The sequence below is a fragment of the Pezoporus wallicus genome, unplaced genomic scaffold (genome assembly GCF_028554395.1).
Source record: "Pezoporus wallicus isolate ANWC-B61680 ecotype Strahan unplaced genomic scaffold, APGP_CSIRO_Pwel_v1 contig_13865, whole genome shotgun sequence".
NCBI lineage: Eukaryota > Metazoa > Chordata > Aves > Psittaciformes > Psittacidae > Pezoporus > Pezoporus wallicus.
In genome coordinates this window covers 103,712-122,245 of record NW_026640128.1, presented here as the reverse complement: position 1 = coordinate 122,245, position 18,534 = coordinate 103,712, and the positions used below count along the sequence as shown (strand labels likewise).

The window sequence follows — 18,534 nt, the reverse complement described above, 5'->3', positions numbered from 1 at the left end:
GGCCAGGGCAGGGGCTCTGTGTCCCCAGGGGGGTGCTGCACCCCCAGACCCTTCCATGCCCTCACTGCCATGCCCAGGTCATGCTGTGGGGCAGGTTTGGCACCAGCCAAAAGCAGAAACCAGCCACAGTGGGCGAATGGCTGAGGGGAGGATGGAAGAGTGTCCGTGGTGTCCATGGTGCTGGGTCTCAGCCCATCCCCTCCAGAGCAGACCTCGGATCGGGGCAACCTGCCCTGCTTCAGCCCCGGCTTTGGCCAAGGCACGAGATGCCAGTTTGCCCTGTCATGGAGGCGTTCATCCGTCCATCCATGCATGCATCCATGCATCCACCCATGCACCCGCCTGCTGCCTGTCCCCGTGGCAGTGCCCCGAGTGCTGGCCCCAGCTGCAGTGGCAGAGGCCTCATTAATAAGCCTCTCTCCCGATGAATGTGGCAGCTCTCCTGGAACCGGCTCCATCAGCCGCCCGTGGACCTGAGCGGAATAACAAGCGGCTCCGTGGGGCGCGGGACGGGGTCCCCCCGGCGGTGCAGGGACTGGGGCTGCACACGGAGGGTCCCTGGCACCCCAGTCCCTCGGTGCACAGCACCCGCAGGATGGCAGCGGTGATGCTGCTCAGCACCCTGGTCACAGTGCTGCTGTCCTGGATGCCAAACTGGGCAGTGCTGGAGCTGGGGAGGGTCCAAGCCCCACCGCCCCCCCAAACTGGCTCTGTCATTGGGGTGACAAGGGGTGCTTTGTGACATGCTCACAGAGGGCCAACCTCTCCATCCCCTGCAGTGCTCCCACGCTTGTCCCTGCACTGTGGGTTGGCCACATCACCTCTCTTTTGTGGCTCTTGATAGGAGCGAGACCTGGCTGAGACCTCATGTCATGTGGCTCCTGGCCCCTCTGCTGTCCCCTGCGTGTCTGGGGCCAAGTCAGAGCTGTGCTGGACCCATGGGGACCCCCAGCCCCACATTGAAGCTGGAGCCCCACCAGGTCTCTGCACCTCGCAGTTGGACCCCCCCACCATTGCCACCACACACCCCAATCGCCCCATGGCCACCTCCCTGTGTCCCTGTCACAACAAAGGAAAACATCTCTGGATGGAAACTGCAGGAGGGTCGTCACGGCAACACTGCTGCAGGATTTCACCAGAAACCCAGCGTTCCGGCTCAAAATGATGCTCAGGGCCCTGCTCACCCTGGCACACACGGTGCCAAACCTGCCAGGGCTGGGACCAAGGGAGCAGGACCGAGGGATGGAGTCACCCCATCCACTGCTGCCTGGGGCCATGTGGCCTGTCCCCGGTGAGGCTGGGAACATGGGGTGCAGCGGGGACCTGGTGACAGTGGGTGCTGCTTTGTTGGAGAAGCTCTGGGCAGAGCCATTGGTGCTCCTGGGGCAATGCCCCAAGGATGGGCTGGATGTGGGGCTGGGGTGTGGAAGGCACCCTGAGCAGGGCAAGGATGAGGACATGGGGACATCCCCTTGTGCCAGGCGGAGCTGGCTCTCCCACCTGGACGAAGAGATGGCCATGGTGAGATGTTGGGGCTCCAGGTTGCTCCCAGAGGGAAGAGGGACCCCATGAAGTCACCTCCCAGCTGGGGGGACCAGCAAGGGGGACACTGGGGCTCCAGACTGGTGCCAGTGGAAGATCTGGTCCCACCACCAGCACCAAGGGCTGCAGTCCCCAGGCATGGAGCTGCTGGCACAGGGGAGAGGTGGTGTTAAATCCCCATCCGTAAGCTGCACTGGCTGGTGGCTGTTATGACATTTATCTGCACTCAAGAGGAGAGCTCCCATATCTCACTGCCAGCACCTTCCTCAGCAAGACAAACAGCAGAGCGGCCACCCTGGTCCTGCCGGGGCCCTGTGTCCCACCAGAGGTGGATGCTTGGGTGCCCAGGGTCCCTCTACTCCCCCCTTGTTGCTCTGAGCCCATGGAGAGGTTTGAGTTTGGCTCTGCTCTCCCCATGGCCCCTTCACTCCATGGACCCACTGTGGGTCAGGGTCAAGGCTGGGTGCAGTTTTGTCACCATGTCCAGTTTTAGTTGGTGAAGGGTGACCCATGGGTGCTGGGGGAGCCAAGCTCATGGGTGACCCCATCTAATCCCCAGTGTGGGATTGTGCGGGTCACACCCTGCCCGTGCCACCCGGATGAAGCTTGGGAAAGGAAGATGAAGAGGTGGAGGCAGCATTTGGGAGAGGCAGCAGAGAGGCAGCAGGAGGGTGGGATGCGGGTTTTGCTGTGGGTGCAGGACCTGGCTGCGGTGGGGGGCAATGGGAGCATCTTCACCCCAAAGGGTGCCAAAATCCTTGCATGAACAGGGTGAGCATTTCAGAGCCAGCACATGGGCAGTGGTCCTGCTTCCACCACAAACCAGCTCATCCACGCTGGACCATCCTCTCAGCACCCATCAGACAGTGTAACAAACCCCAACCAGCACCCATGGGTGCCCTTTCCAAAGCAGGATAGATCTGTAGAGTGGCAGCACCAGCCACCTGGATCCGCTCAGAGCAGGGAGTAGCCAGAACATCACAAATCCCATGGGATCCTCTTCCCAATCCTGGCAAACACCATGGGGGTATTAACCCCTGTGGCTGTCCCCCACGCTCGGGCACCTATGTGGGGATGGGGGACGCCAGCTGCAGGCACATAAAGAAGGGGAACAGAAGAGCTCTGTGCAGGGTTGTGCTGGGGAGGGGGGGCTCACAAAAGGCAGGAAACGCCGCAAAAACTCTGGCACAATGGAGTCGGAAATGAGAACTTTGCTCTCGGGTTTCCGTGGATCCTATGGGCAAAATGCGGGGGGAGAGGGGGGGGGGAAATACTCTTTCACTGCTTGTTGCCAAGTTGTGGGAGACAGGGTGGCATTCTCCATTCACCATCAGGAAGGTGACACCCCCTCCCCACAGCACGGGGCCACATGGGGGTGCAAAGGGGATGGGAGATGCTGCTGGTTGTACCCTCTATGGCTTGGGAGGGGGTTTGGGGTGCAGAGAGGCTGGAAGATGCTTCCCTGTTTGGAAACCCCCTAAAATCCCACTGCATCCCAGGGCAGGGACAGTGTGGGGTGAAATGTCTGGGACAGGAAGGACCCCACAGTGGCTTTTTGGGGGAAGGGGGGGCTGCAGAAAGGCTGGAAGGGCTGTAAAGTTACCCCTCCCTTTTTTTGGAGACCCCCTAGAATCCCACTTGGACGCAGCCGGCTCCCCGTGCAGGGACAGGAGGGGATGTTGAATGCAGAGGGGGCCCCCAGCCTACCTGGGGGGCTGCGGAGGGGTTGGAAAGGACACGTTACCCCCCTTTAAGCACCCCCCATCGTTACAGGGACCCCCCCAAGCTCCGGCGATGTGATCGATGGGGAGGGGGCGGCTTCGGGTTTGGGGGGGGGGGTGGCCCCGGTTTGGGGGGGGGGCAGCGCATGCGCGGCCGCCCCTCGCCCTGCGCCGGGCAGCGCGGCGGGGCGCGGAGCGGGCGCGGGTTCTCCGCCGCTGCGGGCAGGTGCGGGCGGGCGGCACCGGCGGCACCGGCGGGGGGGCCGCGCCTGCCGCCAGCCGCGATTGGCCCGGCCCGGCCCGGCTCGGCCCCCTCCGGGGGGGGTCCCGGCCCGCTGCCCCCCCCCCCCCTCCTCCTTCCTCCGCGACCCCGCTTTTAAGCCTCCGGTACCGGCGGGGTGCTCGGCTCCACCGGCGGGGATGAACCTCCGCGCGCCGTGAGCACGGCCCCAGGTACGTGCGGCACCGTCCCCGTCCCCGCTGCGGTGCCCGGGGGCCGGCGGCACCGCTACGGCAGAAGCGGGACGGACCCGGGCTGGGGAACGTGGTGGGGACAAGGGAGCTGCGGGGGACACAGACTGGGGTGGGGACGCTGTGGGTACCGGGGCGGGCAGGGATGGGGGATGCTGGCCTTGGGGTTGGAGGGGTTGCTTTGACAGGGTTGGGGACACTGTGGGGACTGGGGATGCTGGGGACTGTGGGGCTGGAGGGGATGCTGCGGTAGGGGCTGCGGGGGGATCAGGAGTAGGGTTGGGGGCACCGGGGCAGGTGGACAATGGGGCTGGGGCCACTGGGGTTGTAGGGATGCCAGGACAAGGGGACAATGGGGACACCAGAACAGGGCGACAGCGGAGGGACCAGGGCTGCGGACACAGGGACTGGAGCTGAGAGGTGCTGGGGGACTCCAGCACAGGGAGAGGCTTGGGGACACCGGCACTGGGGGACACTGGCACTGGGTCTGAAGGTGCACCTCGTCCCGGTTCCCCACTGGCGCTGCCGGTGATTCCCTGACAGGGAAGGAGCTGGGAAGTTTCACATCCCTGGGGTACCCCTGGCTGCCGGGGAGGTGACAAGGCTGGCAGCGCAGTGAGGGCTCAGCACCACCACGGGCAGAATGAGTCCCATCCTGCATGCCCTGGCATGGGGACACCGTGAGGCAGGCTGGAGGGCTCCGGGATGGCCGTCTGTGGGTGCTGGTGAGGCGTTTGCGGCTCCTTGATCCCGCACACCGATGTGGGGGGCTCAGTAAACCCGGTGAGGCGCCGGTGAGGAGGCCGGTGCTGGAGGCCCATCTCTCTCTGTGCCAGGCCCACCAGCCCCGGTGCTCTCCTCCCCGCTGTTGGTTCCAGGCGCAGGCAAACCCTTTCAGGGCCGCGGGGCTGGGCCTGGGGGCTTGCCACGCTGCTGCTCCGGCGCTTGGGCTCCCGCCGTGCTTTTGGCTTCACGGGAGGAGATAGAAAGGCGGGGCGGGGGGGGGGATAAGAAGAGCAAATTCTAACCTGAAGGCTGCAGACTGTCTGCCTAATAAAAATCGCACCCAGCGCAGGGCCCATATTGGCCGGGATCACAGTTTTCCGAGGTGCTAATTTATTCTCGCAGGCTGGGGGGAGCGGGAAGCATCACGTTGCCTGTGAGATGTGACGGCAGCGAGGTTTGCAGAATTCCTTTGTTGTGGGCAGAGAGGAGGGGACGCGGAGCCGGCCCCGCTGCCGGGCTCCTGCCAGGGCCACGCAGCCCCCGGGGGGGCCCTTGGCGGCGGACACCCCGTCCCCGCTGGGGTGGTGGAGGCACCGTGGCGCTGGGAGGGAGGTGGGTGCTGCGGGGGGGCTGCTGGGGCCGCTGGGGCTGGGTGTGGGGTGGTGCTGGATCAGCCCCGTGGGGTGCCCATGGTGAGGGGGGACGTGCTAGGGGGGTGGGCACGGGAATGCTGTGTGTGAGTGACCCGTGGGGACAGAAGAGGTCACTGGGTCGGTGTCCTGGATGGGGGGCCCCTATAGTGCCAGAGTATCCCCAGGGTGGGGGGACACCCGTGTCCTGCTGCATCCAGGTTGCCTTGGCAGATGAGCAGTGCCCTCCCACCCCCTTCCACCCATCCCAACCCCTTGTCCCCCTGCAGTATCCCAAATGTCTCCTCTGCTCCATGGGGACACTGGGGGCTGCAGCCTCGCCCATCCCAGCCCATGGCTTGGGGCAGGTGAGGGTGAGAGGAGACCCCCAGACCGGCCGGGTGGTCCCGGCGCCCGATGGCCTGCGAGGAATTAAGCCGGGTTTCAGCTGAAGCTGATCGCCAGCCCCGGCTTTGCATATTCATGAGGCAGATGAATTATTCATGAGGTGACAGCTAGTGACAGATGTGAAAATGCTCGCCCGGGTTGATGGGGGGCGGCTTTGCACCGCCGTTATTTTAGCTTTCTCTCGTCTGCCATTCCGTGGCTGGGGCAGGGACAGGGATGGGGACAGAGACCAGCACCGTGTCCCCAAAGGGTTCCAGCCACGTGGCACCAGGGACATGGCTCTGAGCCCATGGCATTGCCCTGGCTGCAGGGAGAGGCCCTGTGCACGCAGTTCAGCCCCTTGGGTTCATGGTGGCATGGCCAATGCTGGCTCCTTGTGCCCCCCTTTCTGCCCCGCTGTCACCGCTGGGGACGGCGCGGTGATGCCTGGCATGGCTGAGCCGATGGTCCCTTCCATGGGGATCCTGGGATGGATCCTGTCCCACAGGGATCCGGCTGATGCTGCCCCCACATTGGCACGTCCAGGATGCTGGTGGTGCTGAGCCACGCGGGCAGTGGCATTCTCTGCCTGCGGTGGGGAGCTGGGATCTGACCAGGACTCATCCTGTTGGTTCCATGGGACTGGGACTTGGCTGTGCCAGCCCCGGGCTGCCTCATGGGCGCTGCTGGAGGTGGTTTGTGGGTTACTGGGTCCAGAGGAGGTGGGAAGGAGATGATCTCAATAAAGCAGGAGGTGCTGAGGCTGGGAGGATGCTGCCTGCATCAGCCTCTGCCATGGCGTGGGGGTCCTCGCACGGGGGACATCGTGTGTGCTGGCTCCGGCTGCGGCTCCAGCAGGGATGCAGGATGCTCACCCTGACCTTGGGATAAAGTTTTTGCTGGCTCAGCACAGGGCTGGGCTTGGCAGAGGCAGCAGCCAGAGGTCCAGTGAGGGGCTGGGGGGAGCAGAGCGTGGCAGGGCAGGGACCTTCTTGGTCTCTTTGGCTTGGAACAGAGCCATGGTCCATAAGGAACGTGGTCCTTGTGTGCTTTGAGGTGCCAGCTGGCTGGTGCAGTGTGTCCTGGGGTCGGGGGAGCCCGGGACCCCGCCGAGGGCACCCCAAGGAGGCAGCGGGAGCTGCTGGTGAGGGTCTTCTCACCGCGGCACCTTCCTGCTGCGAAAGCAGAACGTGAGGAAGTGCTGATGTCAGGGAAGGTGCAGCCAGAGCCACGCAGCCACCCGCTCCCTGGGTGCTGCCGGCCCCGGGGTGCCTCAGCGGGGTCACGGTCCCTCCATCCATCCCTGCATCCCTCCATGCCTGGCCCAGTGTGTGCCCGGCCCTGCAGCTGCCCCGGCAGTGGCTGCAAATCCAAAGAGCAACTTTCCTGTTTAACATTTAAATAAAGCCCGGGCTGTTTACCCAGCGCCGCTGCCGGCATTTGCTCAGCTCCAGAGCAGCGGCGCTGGGTAAACAGCCCGCAGCTTCCAGGAGTATTTATACACTGGCACCTTAACGTGGCTCTTTGAGGTCTTCCAGGTCCTCCCCTGGCCCACGACCCTCCCCAGCATGGTGCTGGGCCCCTGCGGTTGTGGTGGGGATGGAGCTCTGCTGGGAGCTGGGGTGGCCACAGGCGGGCGAGGAGGAGGATGGAGAAGGGGAAGGTCTCAGGGATGCTGAGGAGAGGTGCTGGGGAGCAAGACCCGGCTGCTGCTCCACGTGGGAAATTCTCTCAGTCAGGAAAAGTCACCTGGAAGCTGCAGGGGGGGAGAGCTGGGGGATGCAAAAGAGGAAATGAGTGAAAAGGGCAGAATGGGAGGGTGGGTGGTTCAGAGGCCTGGGATGTCCCATCCCGCACCCGCCGCCGCACCCTCACCCAGCAGGTCCCGGGGTGGTGGTTTGATGAAGGACATGGGCCGGGGGCTGCCCCATTGCGGACCCCAGCGCTGGGACAACTCCTGACAGCCCAGAAAGTCAAACTGAGCTTGGCAGCGGGAGGAGCTGGAACCTCCCCGTGGTACCGAGCGATTTGTGCTCCCCCTCTCAGTGGAAAGACAGAAAAAGTTTGGTGCTGGGGGATTTCTTCCCGGAGCATCCCTGAGCGAGGAAGGAGCTGTGGGGGCTGTAGAGCAGCCCTGGGGTTGTTTGGCTCCCAGGGGATGTGGCTGGGCAAAGGTGCAGTGACCCCACAGCCTGTGCTCTGCTCCACACCCCAGGAATCAACCCCCATGGCTGGAGCCGGGGTCAGGTCACCTCCTCAGCTTCTATCAGCAGCGGGGTTTGGAGGCAGAAAGCCCCACAGAGCTGCTGCGGGAGGGAAGGGGCTGCAAATGCTTTCTTCTTTAGAAAAGATAAAACCCACTTCTGCATCCCCCCGAAGTCCCTTTTCCAGTGCTGAACACTGGGGGTGGGGTAAGGAGGGGGCTCTTTTTTCTTGCCATTTGGCTCTTTCTATCTATTTTTGTCCCATGAAAGCAGAAGGGACAGAATGAGACATCAAGGGCTGGAAAATGGAGCATCAGGGATGGGGGAACTTGTGGGCTGAGCTGAAGCCTCGGCTCTGGGCAGCTGGAAGAGGGATGAGGGGCTCCTGGTGTGCCCCCCAAAAGCCAAGTGCTCCCCAGCTCCCTGTCCTGGCCAGGGGACAAGGAACTGATGTTAGATCGGGGGGACCCAGATGCTGGAGTGGGGACCAGCAAACCCCATGGTGGATCTGCCAGTGCATAGGGGACACTGGCTCTGGTTCAAGTTCATGGCCATGTGGATCTGAGCTCCAGCATGGCCCCAGTTGGGGTTTTGGGGTGCTGGGTACATCCCTGCTTGGCTGGTTTGGCAGCATGGAGTGACGGAGCCTGGTTTAAATCACAGACAAAGCCCGAGGTGGGTGGTGGATGCGGTGGGAGCCGGTGATGGATGCGGTGGGAGCTGGGCGGTGGTTGTGTCCATGCCACCTCCATGGCCAGGCTGGGGATGTGTCTGAGCCCCCTGTGAGCCCGAAGATTGGATGATTTTGGAACACGGATCGTTGCTGCAGTCAATGGGTGGGAGACGTTCAGCAAGTGCTGGTGCCGGCTTTGTGCTCCCCGCTCTGCAAGCCAGCTCCAGCAGCCGGAGCCATCCGCTGCATGTTAATGCTGGGGGCAGAGCAAGAGCCAGCTCCAGTGCTGCTGGGGGGGTGCGGACCCCCCCCCACTTGCCCGCTGCCCCCACCATGGGGTACGTGTCCCATCTCCAGCAGTGCACTGGGGGGATGTCACCATGGGTGGCACCGGTGGCAGGGAACACAGGGACAGCCCGGCAGCGCAGTTGGAGTCTCGGTGGTTGGTGGTGGCAGCCATCCTCCATCCCGACCCCACAGGGAAATCAAACTCTCTCTGGGCTAATGGCATCTTGTGAAGTGGGGCTAATCCTGCTCCCCATCCCGTGCCTCCTGGAGGCTGGTGTCAGCCTGGCCCTGCAGTGATTTATGGCCCCATGGCATCACCGAACAGGCAGGGAGCAGGTGAGCGGTGGCCTCCCAGCCCTCTGCTCTTGTTGCAGGTCAAGGATGGTCCATGTGATGGGGGATGCTGGCTGCTGGCTCCTGCTCGGGCTCTCCCTCCTCGCCATCATCGTCCTGGGTAAGTGCCACCAGGGCTCATGAGCCACTATGGGAAACTGCAGCAAGTAATGCACTATCAGCCACAATAAAGAGCAAGGGTGAATGATAACCAAGGAGGGCTCAGCCTGTGCCCCCCCCCACCTCCCTACCCTGGACTGAAGGCGATTAGGTAGGGAGAAGACCCCCCCACCCGGCGACCATGGACCCCCCATGCGGGGATCCTGGCACGTGAGACCTTAAATCCTTAATCCTGCTGCTGGCATCCAGCTGTGGAGCTGAGACCCCCAGGGATTTGCCATCTCCATGAGCCCACATCCCCCCATCCTGCTGCACTGAGGGCTTTGGGATCCCCCCACCCTGGCACCCTCCCTTTGCAATGGCAAAGGGGGAGCAAGGGAGGAAGGTGTCAGGCAGGGATTAGTGGCAGGCCCTGGTCCCCCCACCCCAGCGTGGGCAGGGAGAGCTGGGCCATGGGGATTTCCATGTGCTGGGATTTGTGGTGATGGAGCTGGGAGCCTGCACAGGCTGGAGCAGGATTAGTGCGGGAAGAGGAGGAGAATGTGGCGCTGCCACATCTTATCCCAGCATGGGACTGGCTTTGCCGCCGGGGCCACAGGGCTTGAATGGTGCTGAGTTGTTGGTGAGGGGTTCACCTCTGCGGGCAGGGATGGGGAGTGCTGGTATCCCTATGGGAGCAGCATGGGACCCATGGGTGCAGAGCAGCGGCTACAGCCTGACAGCATCCGGGCTGGGGTGTGAGGGGCTGGGCTCAGTTATGGGTTCAGCCCCAGAGGGGCAGATTTAAGGGACAAAGTCGGTCTGTGGGCACTCAACATGGGGGCTGCGCATTGTCCTGCTTCCTGCTCTTCCCTGGGGACCTCAGAAGTGCCCAGAACAGAGCCCCCAGCACCCTGCGGTGCCCCCAGTTCTCCGAACACGAACCCGCCGCCCATCCCCGTGGTACCTGGGCACCTCTCCCCGCAGGCTCGCAGGACGATGGGAAGGTGATCCACATCAACAGGGTGCAGCATGAGGCTGTGCGCGTGGGGCTGGGGGAGCCCGTGGCCCTGCCCTGCCTCTTCTTGCTCCATCCCTCGGCCTCGCTGGGCCCCAACGAGCCCCCCGACCCTCCCCGTGTCAAATGGAGCAAGGTGCGCTCGGCCACCGGCCAGAGGGAGGACGTCCCCATCCTGGTGGCCAAGGACAACGCGGTGAAGGTGGTGAAAGCCTACGAGGGCCGCGTGTCCCTGCCCGGCTACCCCCGGGACCGCCACAACGCAACCCTGGTGCTGCGCGCCGCCCGCGCCAGCGACGCCGGGCTCTACCGCTGCGAGGTGGTGGCTGGCATCGAGGACGAGCAGGACCTGCTGCCCCTGGAGGTGACGGGTGAGCTGGGCAGCGGGGCTGCAGGGGCACTGCGAGCACCATGGGGGCCGGTGTGGGTGCTGCACCCTGCGCGGCCTTTATAGGCTGTGCAAGATGGGCAAGCGATGCGCCATGCAGACCTTGTGCACCCTGCAAAAGCCATGACCCCATGCAAGCTCTGCACCTCATGCAAGCTCTGCAACCCATACAAGCTCTGCATCCCATGAAAGCTCTACACCCCATACAAGCTCTGCACCTCGTACAAGCTCTGCATCCCACACAAGCTCTGCACCCAATACAAGCTCCGCATCCCATGCAAGCTCTGCATCCCATGCAAGCTCTGCATCCCATGCAAGCTCTGCATCCCATACAAGCTCTGCACCTCATACAAGCTCTGCACCTCATACAGGCTCTGCGCCTCATACAGGCTCTGCACCTCATACAAGCTAAGCTCTGCACCTCATACAAGCTCTGCACCTCATACAAGCTAAGCTCTACACCTCATACAAGCTCTGCACCCCACACAAGCTCTGCACCCCATACAAGCTCTGCACCTCATACAAGCTCCGCACCCCATACAAGCTCTGCATCCCATGAAAGCTCTACACCCCGTACAAGCTCTGCATCCCGTACAAGCTCTGCATCCCGTACAAGCTCTGCATCCCATTCAAGCTCTACACCTCATTCAAGCTCTGCATCCCATGCAAGCTCTGCATCCCATACAAGCTCTGCACCTCATACAAGCTCTGCATCCCATGCAAGCTCTGCATCCCATGAAAGCTCTGCATCCCATGAAAGCTCTGCATCCCATGAAAGCTCTGCACCTCATACAAGCTCTGCACCTCATACAAGCTCTGCACCTCATACAGGCTCTGCATCCCATACAAGCTCTGCACCTCATACAAGCTAAGCTCTGCACCTCATACAAGCTCTGCACCCCACACAAGCTCTGCACCCCATACAAGCTCTGCACCTCATACAAGCTCCGCACCCCATACAAGCTCTGCATCCCGTACAAGCTCTGCATCCCGTACAAGCTCTGCATCCCATGCAAGCTCTGCATCCCACACAAGCTTTGCATCCCGTACAAGCTCTGCATCCCATTCAAGCTCTACACCTCATTCAAGCTCTGCATCCCATGCAAGCTCTACACCCCATGCAAGCTCTGCACCCCATACAAGCTCTGCACCCCATACAAGCTCTACACCCCATACAAGCTCTGCACCCCATAGAAGCTCTGCATCCCATACAAGCTCTGCACCCCATACAAGCTCTGCATCCCATAGAAGCTCTGCACCCCATAGAAGCTCTCCACCTCATACAATGCAAACCATGCACCCCATGCACCCTTTGCAAGCCGTGTGAGCCATGCCCCCCATACATGCTCTCCCCCCCATGCATCCCCTACAAGCGCGTGGTCCAAGCACCCTGTGCTGGCTCTACCATGCGCTGCCCTTCCAGGCGTTGTCTTCCACTACCGCCCCGCGGGTGACCGCTACGCCCTGACCTTCCCCGCTGCCCGCCGCGCCTGCCTGGACAACTCCGCCGTCATCGCCTCGCCACAGCACCTCCAGGCCGCCTTCGAGGATGGCTACGACAACTGCGACGCAGGCTGGCTCTCTGACCAGAGCGTGCGGTAGGTGTGGGCACGGGCTGCGGGCTGGGACCCCCGCCGTGGGGCTGAGCACCCACCGTGCCCCTCTCTGGCAGGTATCCCATCACGCTGTCCCGGCCCGGCTGCTACGGGGACCGCAACAGCCTCCCTGGTGTCCGCAGCTACGGCCACAGGGAGCCCGGTGAAGAGTACGATGTGTACTGCTACGCACAGGAGCTGCGAGGCAAGCGGTGGTTGGGTGCGCGCTGGGGATGTCTGGGGGCATCCCTCTGGGGTGATGCAGGGGAGGCAGGAGAGGGGCTCTTCATCAGGGGCTGTAACGACAGGACAAGGGGTGATGGGTTCAGACTGAAACAGGGGAAGTTCAGGTTGGCGGTAAGGCAGAAGCTCTTCCCTGTGAGGGTGCTGAGGCGCTGGCACAGGGTGCCCAGGGAAGCTGTGGCTGCCCCATCCCTGGCAGTGTTCAAGGCCAGGTTGGACACAGGGGCTTGGAGCAAGCTGCTCTAGTGTTGGAACAAGATGGTTTTAAGGTCCTTTCCAACTCAAACCATTCTATGATGCTATGCATCTCTGTGCATGTCTCATCTGCAGTTCGGCTGTGAGGATGGGTGCCAGTGCTGCACCACCTGCGGTGCTGGTGCCGACTGGCCAAGCATGGCCATAGCGCCCGAGTCATGGAGACCTCCAAACTCCCCTGCGCACTCAGGCCCATCACAGCTTCCTGCTGCCGTGTCCCCAACGGGCTCTGCTCTCTTGCAGGGACCGTGTTCTACGCCACGGCACCGGGGCGCTTCACCTGGCAGGGGGCCCGGCGGCACTGCCAGAGCCGGGGCGCTTCGCTGGCCACCACCGGGCAGCTCTACGTGGCGTGGCGGGAGGGCCTGGACCAGTGTGACCCGGGCTGGCTGGCGGACGGCAGCGTGCGCTACCCCATCCGGCTCCCGCGCAGGAAGTGTGGCGGCGATGCCTCCGGTGTCAGGACCCTCTACCAGTTCCCCAACCGCACCGGCTTCCCCCCCGCCACCTCCAGATTTGATGCCTACTGCTATAAAGGTAAGGGGGAGCCAGCTGGAATGCCAGCACCATGTTCCTTCCGTAGGCTCCTCACCAGCCCCGGCCCTTCTTCCCTTGGGAATCGGTGGGCATGGCCAGGAAAATTGCTGTGAATGAATATTTAATTGGGGAATTAATGAGATAAATGAGGAGAGCTGCCCTGGGAGGGAGCCCAGCTCCATGCATCACCCTGGTGCGGCACAAGGGATGCGGTGCCTGGTGCCAAGACCCGGGGGGGGGATGTGGGTCCCCAGTTGTGCCCTGGATGCCTGTCCTGCTCCTCGGTCGCACCGCTGGCACAGCTGATGGCTGCGGCTTCACCACAGCACACACAGCCGAGGGACAGAAGGAGCAGGAGGAGCTGGTGCTGCCCGCGCCTGACCCACTGAGCAGTGACAACGTGTTGGTGGAGCACGGCGAGGACGTTGGCACATCGGAAGACATCCGGGACAGCCCACACAACCGCTACAGCCTCCTGCCGCAGCCAGGGCCCGCGGGGCTGGGCGAGGATGAGGATGAGCAGTTGCAGCCGGCGAGCAGCAGCCCAGTGGCACAGCGCGGTGACCTCCCTGCTGCTGCACCGACGCAGGCACCAGCGGCTCGCGGGCTGGGTGATGGCACGTCCCTGCCTCCCACCACAGCCTCCTCACCAGCGTGGCCCCATGAGGATGAAGCTCTCAACGTGGTGGACCAGGCACCAGTGAGCTCCCAGCAGGATCCGGCCAGCACCAGCCCAGCACTGCCGGTGCACGAAGACCCTGAGGAGTCCCCGGCCACAGTCCTGCCACAGTCCCAAAGCCCAGCCCAGGAGCACGTCACCGGCTCACAGCTGGCACCGCAAGGGATGGGGACAGAACCTGGCGTGGCAGCAGAGACCCCCAGCACCCCACTGGCCAGCTCCCATGCCCCACGGCAGAGCAGCTACCCTGGGCTCAATGGGCGCTACTTCCAGCTGCAGCAGCAGAGCCGGGACCCCACAGTGGCTGGGGACCCGATGAGGACGGTCACTGAGGCCCCTATCCTGGCCCTGGAGGTGAAGGAGGCTGCAGCCAACGCAGTGGAGATGTGGAGCATCCCCCATGCCAGCACTGAGAGCAGCCGGTGGGAAGGCACCTACTCACCTTCCAACGCGGTGGAGGAGATCGGCCCTAGTAAGTGACGCCCAAAAAGCAGCTGGGAGAGTCCCAGGGCTGCACCAGTGTGGGGACCCCATGGCTGTGCCTCTCTTGCAGAGCTCATGGCACCGGCTGCGGCCCCGGTGTCGCCCTCGCCGCAGGCACCTGCCCACAGGGATTCACCGTGGTGGAGCCCCCAGGCCCCCGGGGGACCCGCACGGACGCTCCCTCCGCCGGCCCTGTCCTCTGCAGCTCCTCAAGGTGCCCCCGGTCACCAGGACGTCACCGCCACCGGGGCTCAGCCCCGTGTCCCCAGCGCCCGCGGGGACTCCCCCCGGCCCCCCGCCGATGCCACTGAGGACTTCTCCGGTGATGCCGTGTCCCAGGAGGACGGTGGCCCCGTCCCACCACGGCCCCCACTGCCCCCGGCCCCGCTGGTGGCCGAGAGCCCTGAGGTGGTCCTTTGGCCCCGCGGTGCCGGCAGTAACGGCAGCGGGGCCCCGGGTGACGGCTCGCTGGAGAGGCAGAAGAAAGCAGTGACCTTCCTGCACCCAGGTGGCCCCTCCATAGGGGACCCCACCACCCCTGGCCCCACCGAGGTGGCTGCTCCCCAGCCCCAGAGTGGGCTGAGTCCCACAGCTCCCTACGGGCTGCCCGAGCTGCCGGGCCAGTACCAGGATGCTGGGAAGGGCTCAGTCACGTCCAGCAGTGGAGCAGCCGTGTCCCTCCCGGTGCGGGATGTCTCCAGTGAGGTGACCCCATGGGCTCACACTGAGTGGCCAGTGCTGGAGCCGGCAGCTGAAGAAGGATCCACAGGCTTTGCCCCTGGTCCCACCAGCCGCACTGCACCAGGGTTGGGGGGAGCAGAGCATCTCCTCCTGTCCCCCTCCAGCCCACGGCAGCGCCCCACCAGCCCTGGCCCCCCAGGTGTCCCCAGCCATGAGGACGCAGCCACAGCCCCTGTCGAGGAGGATGCCTCTGGAGAGGTGAAGAGGGAAGAGTCTCCCGTGGCCCTGGGCTCCACCACCGGCAGCCCCTGGCCATCACCCACTGCCCCCCGCCCATGGGAGCCGGAGGCACCGGAGTCCCCAGGTGCGGGGCCGCTCTTTGAACCCTCCATGGCAGCAGAGCTGGAGGGAGCCCCGCTCCTGGACGCTGACAGCGGGAGCGGTGAGGAGCCAGCACTGGAGGAGCGGGAGCTGCTGGCCTGGGCAGGCACCGGCAACGCCAGCCAGCACGGTGAGCGCAGCGCTGATGGGCACAGGGCCAGGTGGCAGGAGAACCTCAGGGTCGTTTCCCCTCCCAGTGTGGTGCCAGCCCACGGGGTTGACTCTGAAGTGGAGGTTTGGGAGCGTTTCTCCATTGACCCAAACCAATTCACTGGCTGGGGAGCTTCCAGCAGCGGTGATGGGCCAGGAGCGGGTCCTGGGCTCCTCAGCTGGAGCTGAGCTGTGAGCATGAGGGGGAAGCGTCCTCTCTACATAGTTAATATTTGCAGTTGCTAACAATAGCAACGCCAGTGGAGAGGCAGCTGCTGGTGGGACACAAACAGGCAACACACACACATCTGAAGCGTAGAGCCTTTGAGCAGGCAGGACCGGCACCGCATGTGGCAGGCGGCAATGCCGGGGCAGGTCCCGGCGCTGGTTTCCCATGGCGTGGGTGCTGCGGTGTCCCCCCCACCCCTCACCCTGGCTCAGGGCACCCGCTCCCACCCCGCAGCTCCATCAGACCCGTGCCAGAACAACCCGTGCCTGCACGGGGGGACCTGCCGCGCCAACGGCACCGTCTGCGGCTGCAGCTGCGCCCCCGGCTTCACCGGGGAGAACTGCGAGATCGGTGCGTGGCGACTGCGGGCCTCGAACCCGCGGCCTCGCGGCCGGGGAGCCCCCGTCCCCGGTCACCGCTGGCAGCGGTGCTGGAGGGGACGGTGGGTTCGGGGCTTTGAGGGGGTCTAAGCCGCAGCCCCCTTTGTCCCCGCAGACATCGACGACTGCTTGTCCAGCCCCTGCCAGAACGGGGGCACCTGCATCGATGAGGTCAACTCCTTCGTCTGCCTCTGCCTGCCCAGCTACGGCGGCAGCCGCTGCGAGAAAGGTGGGGAGCGCAGCCCCCGTGTCCCCACGGGGCGTGTGGCCATGGGACACTGCTCAGTGCCTGTGCCTTTGGGGATGAGTGAAGGGAGCTGCTGCCTGCCTCGCCCTGGCAGTGGCCGCCTTCACCATCCCCTTGTCCCTGCAGACACGGAGGGCTGTGACCACAACTGGCACAAGTTCCAGGGTCACTGCTACCGGTACTTCGCACGCCGGCGTTCCTGGGAGGATGCGGAGCGGGATTGCCGCCGCCGCGCCGGCCACCTCACCAGCATCCACTCGCGGGAGGAGCACAGCTTCATCAACGGTACCCCCCACCCACAGCTCTGCAAGCGTCAGCACCCCTGCGTGCTCTTCACTTTCACTGTGCAAGCCACGGGTCCTTCTCTCCACAGGCTTTGGGCACGAGAACACCTGGATTGGGCTCAATGACAGGATCGTGGAGCAGGATTTCCAGTGGACCGACAACACCGGCTTGGTGAGCCCCTCGGAGGTGCATGGTGGGGCTCAGGGTGCGGGGAGGGGGGGACAGGGGTTCTTACCCTCTCTCGTGTCCCACCAGCAATACGAGAACTGGCGGGAGAACCAACCCGACAACTTCTTTGCGGGCGGTGAGGACTGCGTGGTGCTGGTGTCCCATGAGATTGGCAAGTGGAACGATGTGCCCTGCAACTACAACCTGCCCTACATCTGCAAGAAGGGCACAGGTACCCCTGCCCCGGTGTCCCCATCCCGAGCCCAGGTTGGATGGGGCAACCTGCTCTAGTGGAAGGTGTCCAGGGGTTGGAGCTGGAGGAGCTCTAAGTTGCCTCCCAACCCAACCCATCCCATGACTCTAAAGATCCCAGGCACATCCTTCTCCTCAGGGAAACCTCTCCCAGCCCTTAGCCCAGAAACCCTCGAGCAGTTCCCCTTAATCTCCACTTTTTCTCCCCACAGTCAATTCCTTCCTCTCCACTTCAGTTTGTTTCATTTCCCGCCATTAAAACTATTGAGCCTCATCCCTTATCTTGGAAATTCTATTAACCTCCAGCTGCTCGCTGGGATTCCGCAGGCCGCAGTTTAATGATGCTCTTGCCCCAGTAAGGCCATTAATTAATGAAGTAAATCCTGGGGAACATCCTGCTGCCAACCTGATACCGACTCCTAAAGCATCCACCACGCTCCGGCTTGCAGAGAGGGGCATTGGGTGTCCCTTTGTCTGGTGATAGGGGGGTGATGTGGGTCTGTGTCCCCCCCAGTGCTGTGCGGCCCCCCACCGGAGGTGGCAAATGCCTTCACTGTGGGGAAGAAGAAGGAGAAGTACAGCATCCACTCCAGCGTGCGCTACCAGTGCGAGGAGGGCTTCACCCAGCGCCACGTGCCCACCATCAAGTGCCACAGCACCGGCAAGTGGGACCGGCCCAAACTCCTCTGCACAAAACGTTAGTGGGGACTCAGGGGGGTCCAGGGAGGGTCAAGGCAGTGGGTCCCTGCCAGGGCCGCGGTTCCTGACCCTGCCATGTCCCCTCTTGCCCCTGTTAGCCAGGCGGTCGCACCGAGCGCGGCGGCACCACCACCACCGGCACAACCACCAGCACCACCAGCACCACCACCACAAACCCCGCAAGGAGCGGCGAAAACACCGCAAGCACCTCCGGCTGGACTGGATGGAGGAGGGCCACTACTTCTAGAGCCGCGGGACAATGAAGCACAAGGATCCCCGATGGGACGTGGTGACATTTCCCAACCCCTTCCCACCCCTTCTCTTTTATAACCCCCTTGGCTTTAGCTCCTAGGATGCCCGGCCCCGTAGGGAATAGGATCCAGAGGGGGCGGCTGCGTGTGCGTCCCCATCCCTCCCTGCATGCCCCATACTCAGACCCCCCCCCCCCCCCCCCCCCCCGGCCTGGGGTCGAGCCCCCAGCCCCGCTTAGGGACCCCCCATCCATCCCTGGGGGCTATTCCCTGGCTGGGCTCTGGTCCCCTCCCCAAAGGGGGGGTTAATTTACCCCCCCCATCTCCCACCTTGGCCACGTGTCTCGCTGGCCCAGGGTGGCTCTGGTTTTTTAGCAGCCCCCCATTTTCCCCCCCCAGCCCTGCCCATGGGGGACCCTGCCCGGCACTGATGATGCCACCGGGGCCATGTCCTGCTCTGCCGCCCAGGCCGGGCTTGGTTTGGTTTTCCCCCTCCCCGTCGACCGTCGGGTCCCCGTTGGAGTCGGTGTGTGTGTGCGT

General features: G+C 63.7%; 1 protein-coding gene across 1 annotated transcript; it reads left to right on the top strand.

Moving 5' to 3' along the window:
- Positions 1 to 3,493: 3,493 nt before the first annotated feature.
- Positions 3,494 to 18,190, top strand: NCAN (neurocan). The gene is made up of 15 exons (XM_057417466.1): positions 3,494 to 3,716; positions 9,016 to 9,095; positions 10,061 to 10,462; positions 11,903 to 12,077; positions 12,152 to 12,279; positions 12,816 to 13,109; positions 13,436 to 14,260; positions 14,342 to 15,463; positions 15,947 to 16,063; positions 16,208 to 16,321; positions 16,466 to 16,624; positions 16,713 to 16,795; positions 16,880 to 17,024; positions 17,559 to 17,741; positions 17,842 to 18,190. Exons 2-15 carry the CDS (start codon positions 9,023 to 9,025, stop codon positions 17,988 to 17,990), a joined length of 3,969 nt encoding a protein of 1,322 aa, XP_057273449.1. The 5' UTR covers positions 3,494 to 3,716; positions 9,016 to 9,022; the 3' UTR covers positions 17,991 to 18,190.
- The last annotated feature ends 344 nt before the right edge of the window (positions 18,191 to 18,534 follow it).

Excerpts from the sequence above, each read along its gene's own strand:
- NCAN (XM_057417466.1), top strand. The coding sequence starts at position 9,023 with ATGGTCCATGTGATGGGGGATGCTGGCTGCTGGCTCCTGCTCGGGCTC. Across the intron at positions 10,463-11,902 it reads GCTGCCCCTGGAGGTGACGG|GCGTTGTCTTCCACTACCGC; the intron begins GTGAGCTGGGCA and ends CTGCCCTTCCAG. Across the intron at positions 12,280-12,815 it reads CTACGCACAGGAGCTGCGAG|GGACCGTGTTCTACGCCACG; the intron begins GCAAGCGGTGGT and ends GCTCTCTTGCAG.